Raw genomic sequence first — 20,409 nt, 5'->3', positions numbered from 1 at the left:
CCTTAAAGTCGGACCCTCACCTGCCCCTAAAATCAACGGCCACAAACCCAGCATCATCCTGAACAGCAAACTCACCATGAATTGCCCGGTCAACGCAATTTCCTCCACCATCTTCCACGCCCTCTCCATGCTTTGAAAGAGCTTTTAGTAGACCCCACCAACACCAACACCTGGAAATGATATGTTCCATATAGGTACCCTTCATAGGCTCAGGTAACATCATAACCCTTCATAATCCTTCATCTATATTCTCCATTTCATTACATTCATAACATTTCTTGGGACTGACCTTTTACCTAGGCAAGCCATTGCACACAGAATGCTGTATTTTCCCTGGTGGAAGCCTCATACATGATGCATGAGGATTCTTGGAAGCACAGCAGGGCTACCATCTCCTGTATGATATCTATGTACAAAGTTAATTTCCGACGTCATCCTAAGTCTGACAGTAATACAGGGGTATATCATCAACACATTACAGGCTATCGCTGGATTTTATCGCCATGACAGCGCTGTATTAACAATGCTTTGCGCATAGGCAATTTAAAATCCAATGATAGCGGCAAAATGCTTGAATCGTTATAAACTCACCAATGGCGAAATACTTGTTGATACGCCCTGGTGGACAAAACGCGGTTAGCGCAGCTTTTGTGATCACCTGACCCGCCTCGATAATAGGGTTATGTTGTGTTTTTTGACTGAATCCATGCGGATCAGGTTGGAAATGCCTACTTTGCATGTTATTAGCGATGTACATCGCTGACATGCAAAGTAGGGTTAAAAAGGCACATGACTCAAGGAAACTCGTGCTAAAGCGAGATTGTAAGTCCTTGTAAATTGTGAGCTGTAAAAATCGAACCAGAAAAGCAGTGATTTTGCTCTTGATAATATGCCACACAGTGAGGTAGGACTCCCGGGGAGACATATGAGTATATGTACATCACATCTTGCTAAGACAGGCAGAGGAGACGTGGACTTCCCGGCCAACACACTAACCAAAGATGCTGAAGCTCCTGCATGCAGATACTTCAGCTCACAGTGGTCTAACAACACTTGTTATGTGTCCAACCCGAGTGAAGAAAATAGAAACCTTCTCAGGGGTCTCAGTGATACTTGGTCCTTTTAAACCACCAAAGAAGAAATTGTCACAGAAGCTGAAATATAAAAGTAACATCTTTAATAACCTCAAATGAGGGAGACTACTTCACACAGAAGTCTTAGCAAATGAATGAGGCAGTCTAAAGAGTACAGAAAACTTGGGCCTTATATATGCTTAGGGTTACATAGTCAGCCTAAGACCAAGGGGAGGTTCTGGCTCATGTAAGAATGCAAAATGCCTAATATGGGCATGCAAGATCTGCTTGCTCAACAAAGTGGGAGGAGAGTTACTTCTCCAAACATCAGCAAGAATAGCCTGACAGTTATACTAGAGGAGCAGGTGCATTCTACTAGCTAGGCCCTTCTGAGCATGTGCAAGGCTCTGAAGAGGGAAACAGCACATGGCGAGCACATGGCTACCTAAAACGGCTGCCAAATACAAAATGGCTATTAGCTCATGCTAACAAATTCCTGCAATCTTTAACACAAGACCAGGACGTGATACCAGAGTCTTTCAATCCAGGCAATAGGGTTGACTTTATCTTAGACGGTTTCTTGGCTTAATACCTACACACATGCTAGGTACACTGAGGTACATCTAGTTAGGGACGCATCGCAGGAGTACACACTTGTATTATCATGTATTTTATATACTTGCATGCAGTGGAGAAGTGTGGCTCAGGGGTTAGAGGCGGCAGACCCGGAAGCTGAGATCGGCCCTGGACCAGGGTTCAATTCCCCGCCTCGGCGGGTCTTGGGCTCAAAAATTCCACGGACTCGATAATTCTCACTCCGGTGCCTTCTCGACTCACGGGTTCACACTCTGCGACTCTGGGCAATAGCTTGCTTAATCTCCACCACGGCCCCTCCCGGCGGGATGCCTGGCTTTCACCTTGTGGATACCCTGCCGGGGTTATCTCACAGGGGAATACCAGGACAGGTTCCCTAAGCAAGCGCCGGGAAACCCTTTGTGGGTAGCTGTGCGCTATATAAGCTCAAATACATTCATGATTACTGCAAGATGGTAGCTCTTTATCATCCTTTTACTTTCATAGTGCTTCTATTCATTTATATCTGTTACTGTCTAGTGGTTGTTGCAGCTCCTCTACTTTACACTAGAATAATGACTGTTCAATAAATAGTTATTGAAAAACGTCCACTCCATTTATTCGGTGTATCTCTCTGTGACTAAGTGATCCCCAGTGACTGAGCGAAAAGTAGTACATTCCACAGTCCTGAGTATTGTCATGTTCGAAGGTTGCCAAGAACTATTATCTCCTTGGTAAGAGCAGATTCTAGTGGCACTGTGAGCTAACTGATACAAAAGGCCAACATACCTGATGGAGGAGTTTAGAATCAGTCTGTCACCAATCCTACAGTGTATGTCGTCCGAACATCCAGATCCTGTATAAGTTTTATTGGAACTACACAAAAGAAAATCATCACACCAGCCCTCGTTACCAGCCAGAAGGCCTTTGAAGCTCACTCATCGCCGGTACCACCACCCAACTCATCAAGAGACTTCAGACCGCATAAAATGCAGCTTCCGGACTCATCCTCATCCTCAGCAAATGGACCCACATCAGCCCCCAACTCAGGAACCTCCACTGTTCCCCATCCAGAAGAGGTGCCAGCTCAAGATTCTTAACCACACCTACTAAGGCCTCTAAAACCAGGGTCCAGCCTATATCAACCAGCACCTGAAATTCTACCGGCCCACCAGCCAACGGCACTCTGAGTCCCTCATCCTTCTTCAAATTCTCCATATCTTCCAAAGGCACAACAGAGGTCTTTCCATCTCCTACCTCACCAACAAGTCCCAAAACAACCCACCCCCCCTCGCCCCCCACATCACCCTTACTGTCAAATTTCAGAAAGGGACTTAAGACCTTGCCCTTCGACGAGAGTCCGCAGAGACCTCTGGGCCTGGATACCCGAAGGAGTAATTACCTTCTCTCTATAGATACTGTTTAAAGGATTGATGGAAGTCACAGCACAGCTGTCAATGATACATCCTTTGTAGGCAGTCCAAGGCCATGGATCATTCAGCGTTTGCCTCTGGGATAAAAGCAGAGGGAGTTTGTTTACTAGTTATTCTTGGGACTTAAGCTCCACAAGTTTGAGATTTGTGTTGTTCCTCTTGGTGTCCCCTGCAATACCCTTGAATTGAAAGCAGGTATGCTTAGGACACTTAGAGTTGTGGGAGAAGAAAGGAGGCTTCATATATTTTTGACCATGTTGTTCACACTTGTAGAATTTAGTATTTCTACACAGTTTAACACTTTTTTGAGACACTGATAATAAAGCTTTTCACACAAATGAGACAATATCCTGAATGGTGATTTTTATAGATCAGTCTTTAGCACTCGTACTAGGTTTGAATATATCAAAACACCAATAAATAAATAACTATCCCCTACCTGCCACAGCTTTGGATGTTCCATCTTGGCACAGCTTCTGTTCTGGAAGGGCCCCATCCCAGGTGTGCATGAGATCTTGTCCTGCAGAGCGTGTGCCAGGGCATAGACTGCCAGATAAATGTGATAAGTGTAACTCATATCAGACAATACAAACAACGACTCCACATCTTCAAGCACCTCTGTGCCAGTGCACTGCAGCTCCCCTTCCTTAGCGTCCACTGGCCCTGATCCTGAAGAGCTGGCATTGTTTGACCACTTACACCTAAAGGCTGCCTCCCAGAAGGAATGGATGAAAATATCTTCAGGAAATCTGTTAGGGTGAAGGCTCTCCAGGAAAGGCTTGAGTGTGGGCATGTCTGGGGCATGGAACACCATTACCAGGGAACCATTCAATAGTCTCAAAGACGAACTTGGAAAATAATGTGGAATTATTGCTAAACCTGGGAAAATCCACATTCTATCAGTTACGTTCAAGTCATTCAGCTCCTGCAGAAGAGGTTTCAGTTCAGTCTCAGAACAGTCACAGATGATAACCCTGGCAGAGGAGGTCTGTATCCTCTCAGCGATGCTCCTCATCTTTTCCTTTGGGTACATGTCATCGATTGTATCCCAGAAAGACACGCAGACTCCCATACTCTTCAAATCCTCCCTCAGATCCTTGCCCCACATATAGGCGATGTCATTATCTTGTAATAAAACTCCAATCCAAGTCCAACCAAAGTGCTTCACTAACAGTGCAAATGCCGTAGACTGAGGTCTCATGGGTGGTACGGTGCGAAAAAAAGATGGGAACTTTGCTTTGTCGCTCAGCACATCGTGCACTGCTGCATAACTGATCTAAAAAAGAAGCACAAGGAACAGACCAATAATCTGTGTCCTATTATGATTTTGCTGCGCATTCAAGGAAGATAACAACATTTTAAATTTCAGTATTTGATGAAGTATTACACTGTAAAACACGCAAAGACTTAAGAAGTATATCTTTTGTATAAGCAAACCCATCAAATTTCCTCAACTTTGAGTTCAGTGCTGAAAATACATTAATGTTATTGTTTAGGAAAGGGAACGGGAGAAAACAATAGAATGAATAGGTGAATGATTGACAGAATATAGCTAAAATTCCTGACAACCAAAATAGTCAAATCCTTATTCAAACCATAAAACCATCCTCACCAAACACACATACACACACACATGCAAACGCGTGCATATGCACACATACATGCACACACACACATACACATATACATACACCAAGCTCCCACACACATACGTGCAAACACACACTAAGGGGCTCATTACGATGGCAGTTGGACAGGTGTCTGACTGCCCTCGTTGTAGAATTGATTCCGGTTGACAAGTAGTCAGTGGTTCCACCTGGCAGATTAGGATGCAACCGCTGTGTAGGCGGTCATAAACATCCAAATGTTAATTGTGGCTTGTGCTGCTACCCAAGAAAGAGTCTCAGTACAAGCCTCTATTGCATGGATGTTTGGGGGCACCACATGTGCCTCCCTGGCTCCCTTAAGCTCCCTTTTTGGCTGCCTGTTCATGGCAGTGGGACTGCAATGAGCCAGCCCTCTGGAAGGGGTATCCTAACCCCTGTGGCGGTGCCTGGACAGGCACCGCTCCCATTGCATTGATTAGGAATCTGAATGCCATTCCAATGGGATCTTTGATCCTGTTAAAGCTGGTTGTTCTTCCCCTCACCTCCGTGGTATGATCATTTGCATTGGAATGCACCGGTTGGACCAATGGCCTAGATGACGGGCAGACCACCACCAATGACCTGGCCGCCTGCCCTCATAATTAGGGCAGTAGACTCAGTTCTAATTAGATGTTGATGCTCTGAGTAAATCAGCTGAATCCTCTGCTTCACTTTTAGACAAAGATGCTGGCGACAGACTGTGTTAAAGGATAAATAATTATTTGTATCCCGGTCACATGCCTGGATGGTTATAATTGAATATAAAATCCTTAAACTACAGTTCTCTTTATAGTCTGGATGGTTCCCGTTACAAAAAATAAGGTACATAAGAGCACGATTTGGAATTCTTCCAGATCTCGGAGATGCAATGCCATGGTTCAGACAAACAACAACTATCCCCTACACACTGTGTACATTTGGCAAGGAGAACATTCTTCATTTAATTTGGATTTGCCCCGCTTTATTGGATCTAAGGCACAGATTGCTAAGGCTAAGTTTTAACCAGCGGAACATTTGTTCATGAAGACAAGCGGTGATAGCATTTCTTAATCCGTCTTATATAGCACTGATTTGTATATTTGTAAAATTGATGAGAGCAGTGGCAATGAAAATGGCATACCTTTAGACCTAGCAATGAATATTTTCTTGTTTAATATAGAACCATATAAGGAAATTGTTCCTTGTCGGTTCCTTATTCATGTAAATGAGTAATAACTCTTTTTAACAATGTTAGTAATTTTACAAATATGGTTAAATTGATCTCTTTTATGATGTTTTTATTCTTTCCAATATTGTAAGATTGAATTAATCCACAACAAACTAAACTAAACTAAATTTAGATGATCATTACGATGGCGGGCGGACTTTGTCCGCCCGCCAACGTAACGGAATACAGGATCGCCCGCCAGAGGTTCGGCGGTCCTGCCTTGCAAATTAAGATGCGACCGCCACTCTTTGATGAATGCTGCCTCACAATGCATTAAAAATCACTACCTAGCTTCCTCCCTTATTATTCTGGGCGTTCTGCTTGTGTTTGTGCACAGCTATCTGCTGCCTTTTAGATAGGCTTGAGTTCTAGGAGCACCAAAAACATCAATATATATATTTGTACAGCATAAACCTGGCCGGAAGGCCACAAAGCACTGTATGGGGTCATGGACAAACAAGGGGCCCGATTCACAGAACTAACTTAAGACAACATCCTAAACTTACTACCATTTTGGAACTCCTAGAAGGCACTTACTCATTTTTGTATTCAGGCCTCCTAAATGCCTTCTGTGAATACCGAAAGTCTTAAAGTTAGGCTTTTTCTCAGTTTAGGAGAAGTAAAGTTAGGACTCCTAACTTTAGGACTCCTAACTTCTGTGAATACCGAAATGAGTAAGTTCCTTATGTGAATACCAAAATGTAGTAAGTTTAGGATTTTGTCTTAAGTTAGTTCTGTGAATCGGGCCCAGACAGTCAATGTACAATGGGGCTAGCTGGTTATTAAGAAAAAAAGTAGATTGTTTTATCAAAAGTGTTCTGTCAAGTGGTGTGTTTCAAGCTCTTTCCTAACTTACAGCAGGGATGGAGCATTCCTTGGTTCAAAGGTGTTGAAGGCCTACAATCTTCTTTATTTGCTTTATTTTGCACTGTTTTGTCTCTTGTCTAGTGGTATCATGAAGGGAGGCTTGCTGAGAGTCACTGTATGTTGCAGTAATGGGTCTGTAGATTAGATGTTGCAGATGGTTTTGAAGATGGTACAGGCTGGCAAGTGGAGGCTATGGAGTTCCTTCAAGGTGGGGTGACATGGTCATATTTCTACAGGCTCTGATGAGACGATCTGCGAAATGTAGGCTGCCCTTAATGGGTCAGTATGGAGTCTGGTAGGCTGCAGAGCAGGGCATTACATAATCCCAATATGAGACTATGAGGGCTTTCTGGGTGGAATGGTTTTACTTTTATTAGAAGTTAGAGCGCTTCTAGTAAATCTGTGCATTGTAGGGTATTTGACATATTTCAGGCCTCCATGAAGAAGTTGATGATGACTTGTGACAAGATGGGAACTAAGCAGGTTAGTGGGATTTTCTGGGACCATGAGGTGCTCATGTCAATGAATGAATATTGTGTGGATAAGTAGGAGGGCACCCACTGAAGGATGTTTTGAGGGAATCCCCTTTGAGACTTCAAGCAAGGGTGGCAGGATTAATGATGTTGCATGTAGCTTTGACCTCATGGTCACAGGTTCAAATCCCAGTGAGCCGACTCAGCCTTTTATCCTTTTGAGGCTGATAAAATGAGTACCTTATAGTTGGGTAACAAAAAAACATCTGTTATTCAGCACCAACATACCCTTGGATGAATGTGCACTTACAAATACAAACATTATGTTCATTAGAAGTTGGGGTTATTTTGATCTTTAAAGTTCCAAAAGACCAAGGCAGCAGACCAGGTCAAGCACTTTGGATCGTATTGTTCTAAATTATGGATGGTGCAAACTTCTTCCTACACCTGCTACCAATAGGTGTATAAATCAGAGATGCAAAAACATGAAATGGAAGGTGCACACAATTAGAGTCCAAAAGAAAGTGATGTATTAAATATCTTCTTCTTTATTAAACAGTATTCATCTGATATAGGCACAGCCAACGCGTTTCGTTCCATTTGCCATTACGGAACTTCGTCAGGGCGAATCAGTTCAATTTGAAGCTGTCAACCTTATCGGATAGAACCTTGTGGATCAAAGAAGTAGATGACACTCGTTGGTCACAGTCATATGACCTTCATATCTTATGAGGCGATGTTCACACTAGGTGCAAATGAGTCAACCCAGTTGGTATCCCGAGGTTATGTTCAATTGTTTTCCGAGTATAGCAGGTGTCAGGTTCTCAATCCAATGATATTTTGAAGTTGAACTAATGCCCACCGGGAAGTCTATTAGCTCCCAGGGGAAATTTTCTATTGTCCTTGTGATCTTATTCTCCGGGAAAGGCGTATTGTGAAGGCATCGAAGACACCAGTCTGCAGTGTAGCACGGTGTCCGTGGCAATAACCACCGAGCACCTGTAGTCGGGTGGTCGGATTCGGTAGTCTTGTTTTCTTCGGCGTACCGAAGTGAATAATGGCAAATGGAACGAAACGCGTTGGCTGTGCCTATATTTTGATCTTTGCTCAGAGAGACAACTCTTATGGTTTAAAAGATATTTGTCATCTTGCAGCAGTGTGGTCAGAAGCCGAATTGATAGTGAAGTAGGAAATTGAATGCATTGGTGCAGCCACAAAGCTGTGAATTCACTGCTTTTTTTGAGGATTTGGCAGAATAAGGGGCGATGCGTAAGGCAATTGTAGTTGGTCATCAGGATCTAGTGTGGGTTGAAAAATATTGCTTGACTTCGAAACTCTGGAGAAGCTTCTTAAAGGAAGAAAATGCCTTACAATTGTGAGTAGGGGTGATAGAGTTTGTCTAGAGAAGACTTTGATGAATGATAATGTTATGATATCACCCTTGTAAGTGGTCACTTTGAGTCGTTGAGCGTGTTAGCCCAGTCTCTGAGAGATCGTGGTTTGACGCACGGCCAGTGTAGGTTGCAATGGATGGAGGTCTTCAAAATGCTGTCAGATCCTCTGCGTTCTTCATTGAATAAATGATTGATGCCATCTCGCATGTCCGTGGAGTGCAGCAGAGGAGGGTTTGTCCGGGTCTTATGTTTTATATAAAGCTCTTATTTATTAGCAGCTTCATTGGTGTTGTTGATATAGTACTTTTATTTGGCTGATTGAATAAGTTGTAGCATCGTTTTCTTCATGGAGTTTGATGATGGGGTTGAATGTGGTATATCCTGCTTTTTCATGCTTGAGCCGCTTGCAGGGATGTTGGAATGGGTAGGCTGGGTAGATAAGGGTGGGGAGGAGATATGAGAGTTTGTCTATAAACTCCCTGTTAGATGCAAGAGGCCTATAGATATTCTGGAATGTGGTGGGCTGGGTTGCATGAATTAGACAGTTTTAAATGAAGAGGTCAATTGAGTTGTATGTGGTTTTCTTGCCTGAGGAGCAGATCCAAGTCGACTCATGTTCCCTTTTTATGAGCATGGTCCATAGGGATGCTGTGACCTTTAGGAAGAAGGATATCTAGGATGTATGAGGTTATAAGGGTGGGCCATGTTTCTCTGTTGAAGAGGGTGTTATGTACCCCTTTTCACCCTAATTTTGGCCTAGGTAGTTACATGTTATGATGGTCTAACCACTCACCTGAAATCCAGGTAGTCAACAGGGGCGATGATTATGCTCAGGTGTGATGATTTTACTCAGACCCACCCAGAATATATCCCAGCCTCACTGAATTACAGAGACAGTGATTCTGACAAATATTCTAAGAGGGAAGGGTTTGGGAAGAGAAACAACACAGAGAGAAGAGACACCGCAAACTCCGCAAACTCTGCTACCAGGACCTGTCGGGTTCTTAACTGCAGAGTCGTCCACTTCTGTCTGTTCAAAGTGAAAACAACACATCAACAAAAACAGAATTATATCAGTGATAAAACCTAACTAAGTATGCTGCGCTAACAATGGTAATCACCGGGTTAAGGCACGAGAGTCGCATGTGAGCAATGCTATGTGTTCTGGAACCTTCTGTCCCAATACAAGATAACGTTAAATCTTCACACTGAACTAAGCTGAGATAGTCAAAAGTAAAACAAAACGCTACATGCAAATATATCTTGCTTATTTCCACCTGAGCTTTCAATATAAATACATTGGCAATGTATCTCACCTTAGTGTTATCTGTTTTGTGCCTACTCTATCTTTCCTTTAAATAACATCTTCTTAATGCATATTCATAGTGCACAATAGCAGAAATCAAATGTCCATAGGTGTTTCTGTCATGTATCTGCTTAACTCTTCAGGATTCATTCAACATGTTTACCAAAAACAACCATGATAAACAATCACAGTCTTCAATGTAAAACACAATATGGCTAAATGCTTTACAAATGCACTCCGCAGGAATCAAACACAATCAGATGCCTGCTATAAACTCAAGCAAATGCCAGTGAAATAACAACACAAGAATGCATTCAGCATTCACTCAGTTCCAGCTTGAAGTACTAAAAACCACCAGTTTACAACAAAATGCAAGCCTTTCAATTAAAGTACAAAATATAAGTCTTTCAATGCACCTAAACGAATGCTGTCAGCATTCAGAGGACTTAGCTCCCTTAATGTCTGTTGTCCCACGTGGAGCCGGCTCGAAGATCTGAAAGGCTTCTGCTGTTCGTTGCTAGGCAATAGCATGATACTGAAAGGAAAGCTTCTGTTGTTGCAAGAAGATCTGCTCTCCAGCTGAAGGAAACCAAGTCAAGCACAGATTACTTGACTCATGGATATTTATAGCAAAGCTAAGGGCGTTGACAGCATGTGTCAACAACTTTTACAAATGCACGTGTCTCATTGCCTGAAGGCACGCAAAGACAGCTGCTTCCTGGAAACACACACAGTACTCAAAGGTAGCTGCTTCCTGGAAACACACGCAGCACTCAAAGACAGCTGCTTCCTGGAAACACACAGAGCACTCAAAGGCAGCTGCTTCCCGGAAACACACAGAGCACTCAAAGACAGCTGCTTCCCGGAAACACACACAGCACTCAAAGACCGCTGCTTCCCGGAAACACACACAGCACTCAAAGTCAGCTGCCTCCTGGAAACACACAGAGCACTCAAAGACAGCTGCTTCCCGGAAACACACACAGCACTCAAAGTCAGCTGCTTCCTGGAAACACACACACCACTCAACGACAGCTGCTTCCTGGAAAAACACACAGCACTCAAAGACAGCTGCTTCCTGGAAACACACACAGCACTCAAAGTCAGCTGCTTCCTGGAAACACACACAGCACTCAAAGACAGCTGCTTCCCGGAAACACACACAGCACTCAAAGTCAGCTGCTTCCTGGAAACACACACAGCACTCAAAGTCAGCTGCTTACTGGAAACACACAGAGCACTCAAAGACAGCTGCTTCCCGGAAACACACAGAGCACTCAAAGTCAGCTGCTTCATGGAAACACACACAGCACTCAAAGACAGCTGCTTCCCGGAAACACACACAGCACTCAAAGTCAGCTGCTTCCTGGAAATACACACAGCACTCAAAGTCAGCTGCTTCCTGGAAACACACAGAGCACTCAAAGACAGCTGCTTCCCGGAAACACACACAGCACTCAAAGTCAGCTGCTTCCTGGAAACACACACAGCACTCAAAGACAGCTGCTTCCTGGAAACACACACAGCACTCAAAGACAGCTGCTTCCCGGAAACACACACAGCACTCAAAGTCAGCTACTTCCTGGAAACACACACAGCACTCAAAGACAGCTGCTTCCTGGAAACACACACAGCACTCAAAGTCAGCTGCTTCCTGGAAACACACACAGTACTCAAAGGCAGCTGCTTCCTGGAAACACACACAGCACTCAAAGACAGCTGCTTCCTGGAAACACACAGAGCACTCAAAGATAGCTGCTTCCTAGAAACACACACAGCACTCAAAGACAGTGCCTTCCCGGAAACACACAGAGCACTCAAAGACAGCTGCTTCCCGGAAACACACACAGCACTCAAAGACCGCTGCTTCCCGGAAACACACACAGCACTCAAAGTCAGCTGCTTCCTGGAAACACACAGAGCACTCAAAGACAGCTGCTTCCCGGAAACACACACAGCACTCAAAGTCAGCTGCTTCCTGGAAACACACACAGCACTCAACGACAGCTGCTTCCTGGAAAAACACACAGCACTCAAAGACAGGTGCTTCCTGGAAACACACACATCACTCAAAGTCAGCTGCTTCCTGGAAACACACTCAGCACTCAAAGACAGCTGCTTCCCGGAAACACACACAGCACTCAAAGTCAGCTGCTTCCTGGAAACACACACAGCACTCAAAGTCAGCTGCTTCCTGGAAACACACAGAGCACTCAAAGACAGCTGCTTCCCGGAAACACACACAGCACTCAAAGTCAGCTGCTTCCTGGAAATACACACAGCACTCAAAGTCAGCTGCTTCCTGGAAACACACAGAGCACTCAAAGACAGCTGCTTCCCGGAAACACACACAGCACTCAAAGTCAGCTGCTTCCTGGAAACACACACAGCACTCAAAGACAGCTGCTTCCTGGAAACACACACAGCACTCAAAGACAGCTGCTTCCCGGAAACACACACAGCATTCAAAGTCAGCTGCTTCCTTGAAACACACACAGCACTCAAAGGCAGCTGCTTCCTGGAAACACACACAGCACTCAAAGTCAGCTGCTTCCTGGAAACACACACAGCACTCAAAGACAGCTGCTTCCCTGAAACACACACAGCACTCAAAGACAGCTGCTCCCTGGAAACACACACAGCACTCAAAGACAGCTGCTTCCTAGAAACACACACAGCACTCAAAGTCAGCTGCTTCCTGGAAACACACACAGCACTCAAAGACAGCTGCTTCCTGGAAACACACACAGCACTCAAAGTCAGATGCTTCCTGGAAACACACAGAGCACTCAAAGACCGCTGCTTCCCGGAAACACACACAGCACTCAAAGTCAGCTGTTTCCTGGAATCACACACAGCACTCAAAGACCGCTGCTTCCCGGAAACACACACAGCACTCAAAGTCAGCTGCTTCCTGGAAACACACACAGCACTCAAAGACAGCTGCTTCCTGGAAACACACACAGCACTCAAAGACAGCTGCTTCCTGGAAACACACACAGCACTCAGAGACAGCTGCTTCCTGTAAACACACACAGCACTCAGAGACAGCTGCTTCCTGGAAACACACACAACACTCAGAGACAGCAGCTTCCTGGGAACACACACCGCACTTAAAGACAGTTGCTTTCTGGAAACACACACAGCACAGAAAAATAATAAGAGGCAAATGTACAATATTTCACATGTACTTTAAAGTGCATGTTTAGAGGAAATGTTATGATGAATTTAAACAATATTTTAACAGAAGCATAACTAGAAACATGACACGAAGGCAAGTCAGAAACACTTGTTAATGTTGTAGGATACTGACATGATTTATGTACTTGCCCTGTGCATAACAACAGACCACGCAGGATGTGACACCTGCCGATGTGCGTTGATTCCTGACACTACAGGACCTTTTACCTAGATTTGTCCTACCTTGTTCTGCATGTTGGTTCTAGCACTGACCTTTTACTCTGTTATGTGCTGAATACATGTTGATAGGTTTCCCTGAAACTAGCTTCATTTAATATGGATGAGGATTCTTAGAAAAGTCCCTGCACATGATGTATAAACAGCATGAACACACTCTGTGTAAAAGTCAGGATCATATTCATCACTTTGCATAATGAGAGGTATTGTTCTAGGCTCTTTTGCATAAGCATACTCACAACATATTAATTATGTAAGGAACCCCAATGATACCAACACTAGATAGGCAGAAGAGACACTTCTACACTGACACAAGACACTGGAGTCCCAGCCTGCAGAAGCTACAACACGTAGCAGTCTATCATCCATTGTTGTGTGTCCAACTCGAGACCAAGATGGGAGGCCTTCATTCTCTCCCATCAGTGGACTCTTGGCTGTACACCCACATATATACTAAGGTGTACTTAGGTACACTTAGGTGGGATTTGCACCATAGGAGTATGCTTGCTTACTGTCATGTCTATATGCCTGCATATATTCACTATTTTAGCACCATGGTAGAATTTGACTTTTTATTTACTCAGTTGGGGCTTGTAATCTTATACATCTGTTATCTGTCTAATGATTGTCATAGAAAGCATGGTTAATTCTAGATTTATGCTGGTTGGTGAAAAAGTCCCCATTGTCTATTCTGTGTATCTTGAAGGATCAAGTGTTGTCATGTTTGATAGGTGTCAAAAACTATCCGCTCCTTGGTAAGGTTAGGGGGCATATGGTGGCACTGTTAGCTAGCTGCTCTAAAGGCAGACAAATCCTGCAGGGGTCCGGAATCAGTCTGGACACCAGTCCCTTAGTGCATGTGGTCTAAACTACATGGCATGGTGCCACTAATGTTGCTCACATAGTCACTAGATTGAAATTAGCCGGGCTGATATGGGGTGTTACCACACAACTGGTGCTGGTTGCTTGTTTCTGGTCCAGGGAAGACCTGGCTTGGCAGTTTGGGCTGGACTGTTCCCATGAGGAATATGGTCAAAACTGATTTGCATTTGGATGGGTCTGCACTGGGGTGGCGAAGTGAACTAAAGAACGATGATGGATTCAACACAGATCCATAACTGGGGGTGAGTGTCTGAAAAATGTAATCACTCCATCCATCATCTCCTTGTGTATGCTTTGTTTGAACTAAGTTGGCAGTGAATGTCCAGAGGTGACTCCCTTGCTCACTTTGTCACTGGATTCAAGCTAGCCTGGCTAATGAGGAAAGTTACTCTGAAACCAGTTCCAGGATGCTTGGTTCCTGACAATGAAAGACCTGGTTTGGCCACTCAGTCAGGACTGTTCCCATGAGGCAAAGTGTCAAGACTGATTTGTATATGGCTGGGTCTCAAATGGGGTGGTGAAGTGAGCTAAAGAAATATGATAGATCCAACCCATATCTGTTACTTGAGGTGAGTTTCTGAAAGGTTTCAGGGCTCCATGCATTATCTACTTGTGTTTGCTTTGTTTTCCCTAAGTTGGCAGGGTATGCTCAGACGTGGGTCACTTGCTCACTTTGCCACTGGTTTCAAGCTAGCCTGGCTGATGAGGGGTTCAACCGCAAAATCGGTCCCAGGATGCTTGATTCTGGTTAATGGAAGACTTGGCTTGGCAGTTTGGGCTTAAATGTTCCCATGAGTGACTGGGTCAAGAATGATAAGCCGTTTGTAAGATTATATTGTATAGTTAATAAAAACCATTACAAAAATAAAAGTGCATTAGTTTAAAATTGGTCAATATACATGCCTGTTAAAAAAAAACATTAATAAATATTTATATTCATAGATTGTAAGGTGTGAAATTACTACTGAACTACATGATACGGTTTTATATTAGTTCAATTTTTTTTCCAAAGCTTAATGTCAATTTAAGACGATCCATTTGCTAATACAAAACGTGAAAGTGAGACAAAGGTTCTTATAGACTCTTTACATTACCTCATAATCTAAATTTTTAACAACCCTTTACAATGACACCTCTTTTGCTCTCCAAGTTCATGACAAACTTGACTGATCTGCAAATAAATTGTGGATCCGCTGTACTCAGAACTTGTATGATGGCAGATCGACAAGTACGTATTCCATTGTCATTAAATTTTGCCTTTAACCAGCGCCGTCGTTCCTGGTCCAGTGTAGGACAGATGCAAAATAGATGGATAATGTCTTGTTTTGTGGCACCACATAAGTCACACTTCTTGGTGTCCAGTTTCATCCAAGCTGGTTGATCTGCATTTGTTGGCAGATTTCCCATCCTTAAACTAAGGTATTTCAGTTTGAGAAATGATGAAAAGAATAACCCGAAGTAGACTGCAGGTTTGAGCATAGTGTATGATTGGATTGCCATCAAGGCATGTAAGCGATGACTAAAGATTGACTTGTTGATCAGCGAATGCCTGTTTGCCACCTTTTTAACTACTTGCTTGAATGATAATACAGGTAGCTTAGTTTGCCACAATGATGCAAGTTCAGTAGTATCAAGGTACAGGTTTAGAAACTTGGTGTACTGTGAATTGGGACTATTTTGCATTGCCTCCCACGTAGCAGAACTGATCTCTGTTTCCCTGTTCATCCAGATGTCATATCAGAACTTAATGGTCTCATACTTTTTTTGCAGATCTTGAGATTGTAGGCCAAACTCGAGTCGGACCTGTGCCGGAGAGGCATTGCACGGAAAGCTGAATATACGCTTGTAGACTCTAGGTTGAGTTTTATCTAGAAGCGGGGCACTTCTCCCGTGGTATAACACACTGCCATAGGCTATTGAAGGGAGTAGCTTAGCCTTGATGACTGCCAGAAGTGGATTAAACAGAGGGCCTTTTAACTGCTTGGAAATACTGTTGAATGCATGTAACAGTGCTATTCCCTTTTTTTCGATGACCTTAAAGTGCTAGGAAAAATTAAGGCGTCTGTCCAGTTGTATTCCCAAGTACTTATAGTTATCCACTACCTCCAGTTTCTTGTTATCTATGACAAAAAGTGGTAGGGCTTTGCATTGGCGAGTTTTTATCATGATCTTTGTTTTCTGGCTGTTTATTTCGAGAAGATTCTGTTTAGTGTATTCAGCCAGTTCATGTAGGAGACGTTGCAGACCTATTTTAGTCTGACTAAGGAACACCACATCGTCGGCATAGGAGAGATGTGTCAGCCGTAGTGTTCCTAGCCACGGCGGGTGGGCGTTTATCCCATCCAGACTTGTGGTTAGGTCTGCCATGAATAGATTAAAAAGATAAGGCGCCAAGACGCAACCTTGTTTTTTATCCTTCATATGTCCTGATCTTCCGTGTTAGCTGGTGCCCATTAGCGATCTTTACCTGCATCCAGGTGTCTGTGTATAAGTCTATTATGGCATTTAGAATTGTATCCGGCAGGCCCTGCTGTTTTAACTTGGACCATATTAGCAGACGGCTGACACGGTCAAAAGCTGCCTTAAAGTCAACAAAGCAGGTGTACAATGCTTGACGGCTTTGTATACTCTTTTCGGCGATTAAACTTATCACCATGGCATTAGCCATGGTGCCTGTACACCTGCAAAACCCTGTCTGGTTTACCGGTATCTTCTTGTTATCTTCAGACCATTTGGTAAGGTCAAATAGAATCAGGGATGCGTAATATTTTGCTTCGGCATCGGTAAGTGCTACCAAACGGTAATTAGCTGGGTTTTTTCGGTCTCCTCCTTTGTAAATCGAGTTTATAATTGCCGCTCTCCAGCTTTCTGGGAGCCGACTTGTGTTGTTTATTGACCTAAATAAGATTTTAAATTTGCATGCCCAATATTGGGGGTCCTCCTTGTAGATGACCTGGGGGACACCATTTGGTCCTGGTGCGCTATCTTGCCTGCTTCGCTTTATTATTTTTAGTATTTATGATTCCGCGTAAGAGCTGGATGTCTGGTCCCCACCTTGCTGATTGGTGCACAGATTTTTTAATTGTGCTAGGACAGAGGTCTTCAGGTTCATTTCATTTGATGTATTGTTAGCTGTTGTTGTAGGCGGCATCGTTGGATTTACTGAAAATGTATCGAGTAGATATTGAACCCATGCCTTTTCTGTAACACAGGTCATATTTACTATGTGTGCTGATCTATTTAGTGAATTTCCCTGTGACCAGAACGGTCTGGAGTCAGATTTCTTTATGTTTTGCAGTAATTTGGTCCAAAAATTTGTATTTTTTTTTTTCAATCCATATTTGTCTCTTATATTGTTTCCTTACAAGTCGGATTGTTTGCCAAACATGTGAATCTGAACTGCAACCCATTGCTTGCCTCATGAACTTCAGCAAACGCCTTTTTAATGACAGTATGTTCTTACTGGGCTGACCGTTATTCTTTTGGTTGGACTTCATGCTTAGGTTGGCTCCAGTCTTTAGTAATTTATTCAAAAAGACAGTCGATATTTCTGCGCACATTTAATTTCTGTTGGGTATATTTTGGAGTAGGTGCTTTGCTTCCTGTGCTATTTGTGGTAGCAAATTATTCGTCCATCGTAATCGCATCAAGTTGATTGTCGATATTTCCCCAGCTAATGATCAGACTTTTAAATGTTTGAACGGTGCCAAGTTGACTTCAATATGCTGCATCGAATGGTCATTGTCAGCCGTACATAGAATTTGGAAATTTTTGATTAGCCCAAGCAGAGGGAGCAAGACAATGGTATAATTCAGAATTGTACTTGCGCTGGGGCCTATATAGGTGTTTGAGGGGGGTTTGTTCTGATTGGTTCTTCCATTGAGTACTCGCAACCCTTGGTTTTCCAGGGAACACATCAGCTGTTTTCCCACTTGGTCGGTCTTCTTGGCAAGCGGGATCTCCTGTGTTTCAACCGCCCAAAATTCATTGGCAGCGATGATATTATCCTCCTCTTCTGGGAGATGTATAAGATTAGTATTGAAATCGCCCGTGAGGATTATCTCCCATTCTGGTTGATCAAGACGGAACCCGGATATTACATTGTTAATGCATTTGAATAGCTCTTTTTTTACCTTCGTTTTTGGGTGAGCGTATATGTTGATTAGTATTATGGTTCCAATACCAGCCTGGGATAACCTCTCAAATTTAAATATTTGCATATCTGCCGTAGAGGTTGCTTGTTGGGAGGCTTTGACATTTAGTGCAGTGTTTATGTAGACCGACAGACCGCCTTTCGCTCGACCATGGTGCTGGGTGCGAGGTTGCACTAACATGGAAACTGATTCTACCTGGGACGTCAATTGGCTTTGTTAGCCACGTTTCCTGCAGGGCAATGATGTCATAAGTGTCCCAAGTGTCCATTTTCCAGTTGTTGTTTAAAATTTCTTTGGCTCCAGCGATGTTCCACAAAAGGACTTTTACTATGCTTCGTTCGGTGTTACAAGCCCCGCTGCTAATTCAGTCTTCAGTTGGACATTGCATTGGCCTATTCTGTTGCTCAGTTTTTGTAAGCTCTGCACCCCTGGCACCTTGCAATACCGAGTATGTTTGTCGACTTGTACTGGTATGATCTTCTTGTTTAATGCGCTTTCCTAATAGGGGCAAAGGATAGCGAGTTGTTTCCTCTTCTTTGAGTGAGATCCCCCATTCTTCAACTTTCGTAGTTTCATTGAGTAGCTGCTTGACTATTTCCACACTCCTCCAGGTTGAGAGGGTGCCTTCCTTGGCTAAATTGTTCCCAAGATTAACAAACTCAATTGCCAAAAAGTATGCAGAAGTTGTTTCCTCGATTTAAATAATCTTGTGTGCCTTGCGTTTTGTAATTGGGTATAAAAAGTAACCTTCCAGTTATTGTCGGTTTTATACAATGCACATTGCGATGTAGCTGAGTTCTCATCGTTTTAATGCTTTCGTTGTCCTTCGACTCATCCTTTGTACTTTTGACCTGTTGGTTATAGTAATCATCCCCTAGTGACTCTGGTGGCATGCTTACCTTGGTTTTTACTTCCAGAATTGCTCTTTTTTGTCCACCTGATTCTGTGTTAGGTGCGCAATCGTTAATGGTGGTCACTAGAAAGGGCATTGACCTTGTTGCTTTTTCCGGTCCTATGCTTTGGTGCTGGTCATACCGCTCAGTGATAATCTTTACTTGTAGCTGGTCCTGCTTACTCTTGTCAACTCTTGCTGTGACTTGTCCTGTGTTGGTTTTGTCCCTTTTGGAGGTGATGTTGATACTCCTAGTTGAGTAAGGATTTGGCGTAGCTTTATGTTTATTATCAAAACCTTTGGCCACTACCCTTTGTTCTCTTTACTTGTTAAACACATCTACTGGGTTCTTGTTTTGTTCCTTGATGGTTAGTACCTTGCTGCTTAACACAGGTTTTTTGTTGTTGTTTATTCCCATCATTAATTTGCTCGTCCTTCGAACTCCCTAGTACTCTGTTCAATGGTGAGTAACCATACTCAATACTTTCCAGATTCCAGTCCACACTACTTGATGTTGTAGCTAGGGTGGCATGTTCATTCCTATTTGGGTCATCTGTATCAGAGCTTGCAACATGGATCATCTCCCCTTGTTTTGTTAATGTTCTTGATCTTTTTATTTGGGCTAGGTCGTTGCAACATTCCTCTTTGGCGGTGTGCTGTTGCCCTTCTGCTTTGGAGCTCTGCTCCCGGGATTTTGGTGATAATGATATGGGGTATGACCCCTCTTCATTATTAACTTTGGCTTTGACTAGTGATTTTGGGGGTTTAAAGATCGGGAAGTTGATCAAGACCTGCTTGGTTTCCGTCATACGGTTTAATGGTTGATTTCTATTTTTCCTCGCCCGTTTTTTCTGTCTTTTATTTAGGGGTTGTTTATTCTTCGGATTTTTTTCACTGTCCTGTGCGAACTGTTTCTTCTCTGATGGGTCATGACAGATGCTATTCAGAGCTCCTGGCTTTGTCCCTCTAAGATTTTGAGCATCTGTTGTTCTTCGGTTATTATTTTTATTGAAATTTTTTGTTTCAGATCTTTATCTGTTATTTCTCGATTTGCTGTTTCATCTTTGAGTACTTTGTTTTGTTGCACAATAA

The 20,409-nt window shown here is 43.3% G+C and overlaps 1 protein-coding gene across 1 annotated transcript in view; it reads right to left on the bottom strand.

Moving 5' to 3' along the window:
- The window catches only part of LOC147718196 (extracellular calcium-sensing receptor-like), a 175,249-nt gene extending 165,968 nt beyond the window's left edge, over positions 1 to 9,281 (bottom strand). The window contains exons 1-2 of the mRNA XM_086967161.1: positions 9,255 to 9,281; positions 3,519 to 4,355 (exon numbers count right to left, since the gene is read on the bottom strand). Of these exons, the coding sequence (XP_086823287.1) occupies positions 3,519 to 4,355; positions 9,255 to 9,281 (864 nt within the window). The remainder of the gene's footprint in view (positions 1 to 3,518; positions 4,356 to 9,254) is intronic.
- Positions 9,282 to 20,409: the final 11,128 nt, after the last annotated feature.

The sequence above is a fragment of the Lissotriton vulgaris genome, chromosome 4_1, assembly GCF_964263255.1.
Source record: "Lissotriton vulgaris chromosome 4_1, aLisVul1.2, whole genome shotgun sequence".
In the NCBI taxonomy this organism is placed as follows: domain Eukaryota; kingdom Metazoa; phylum Chordata; class Amphibia; order Caudata; family Salamandridae; genus Lissotriton; species Lissotriton vulgaris.
The sequence above is the reverse complement of the archived record's forward strand: the minus strand, read 5'-3'. Positions and strand labels throughout refer to the sequence as shown.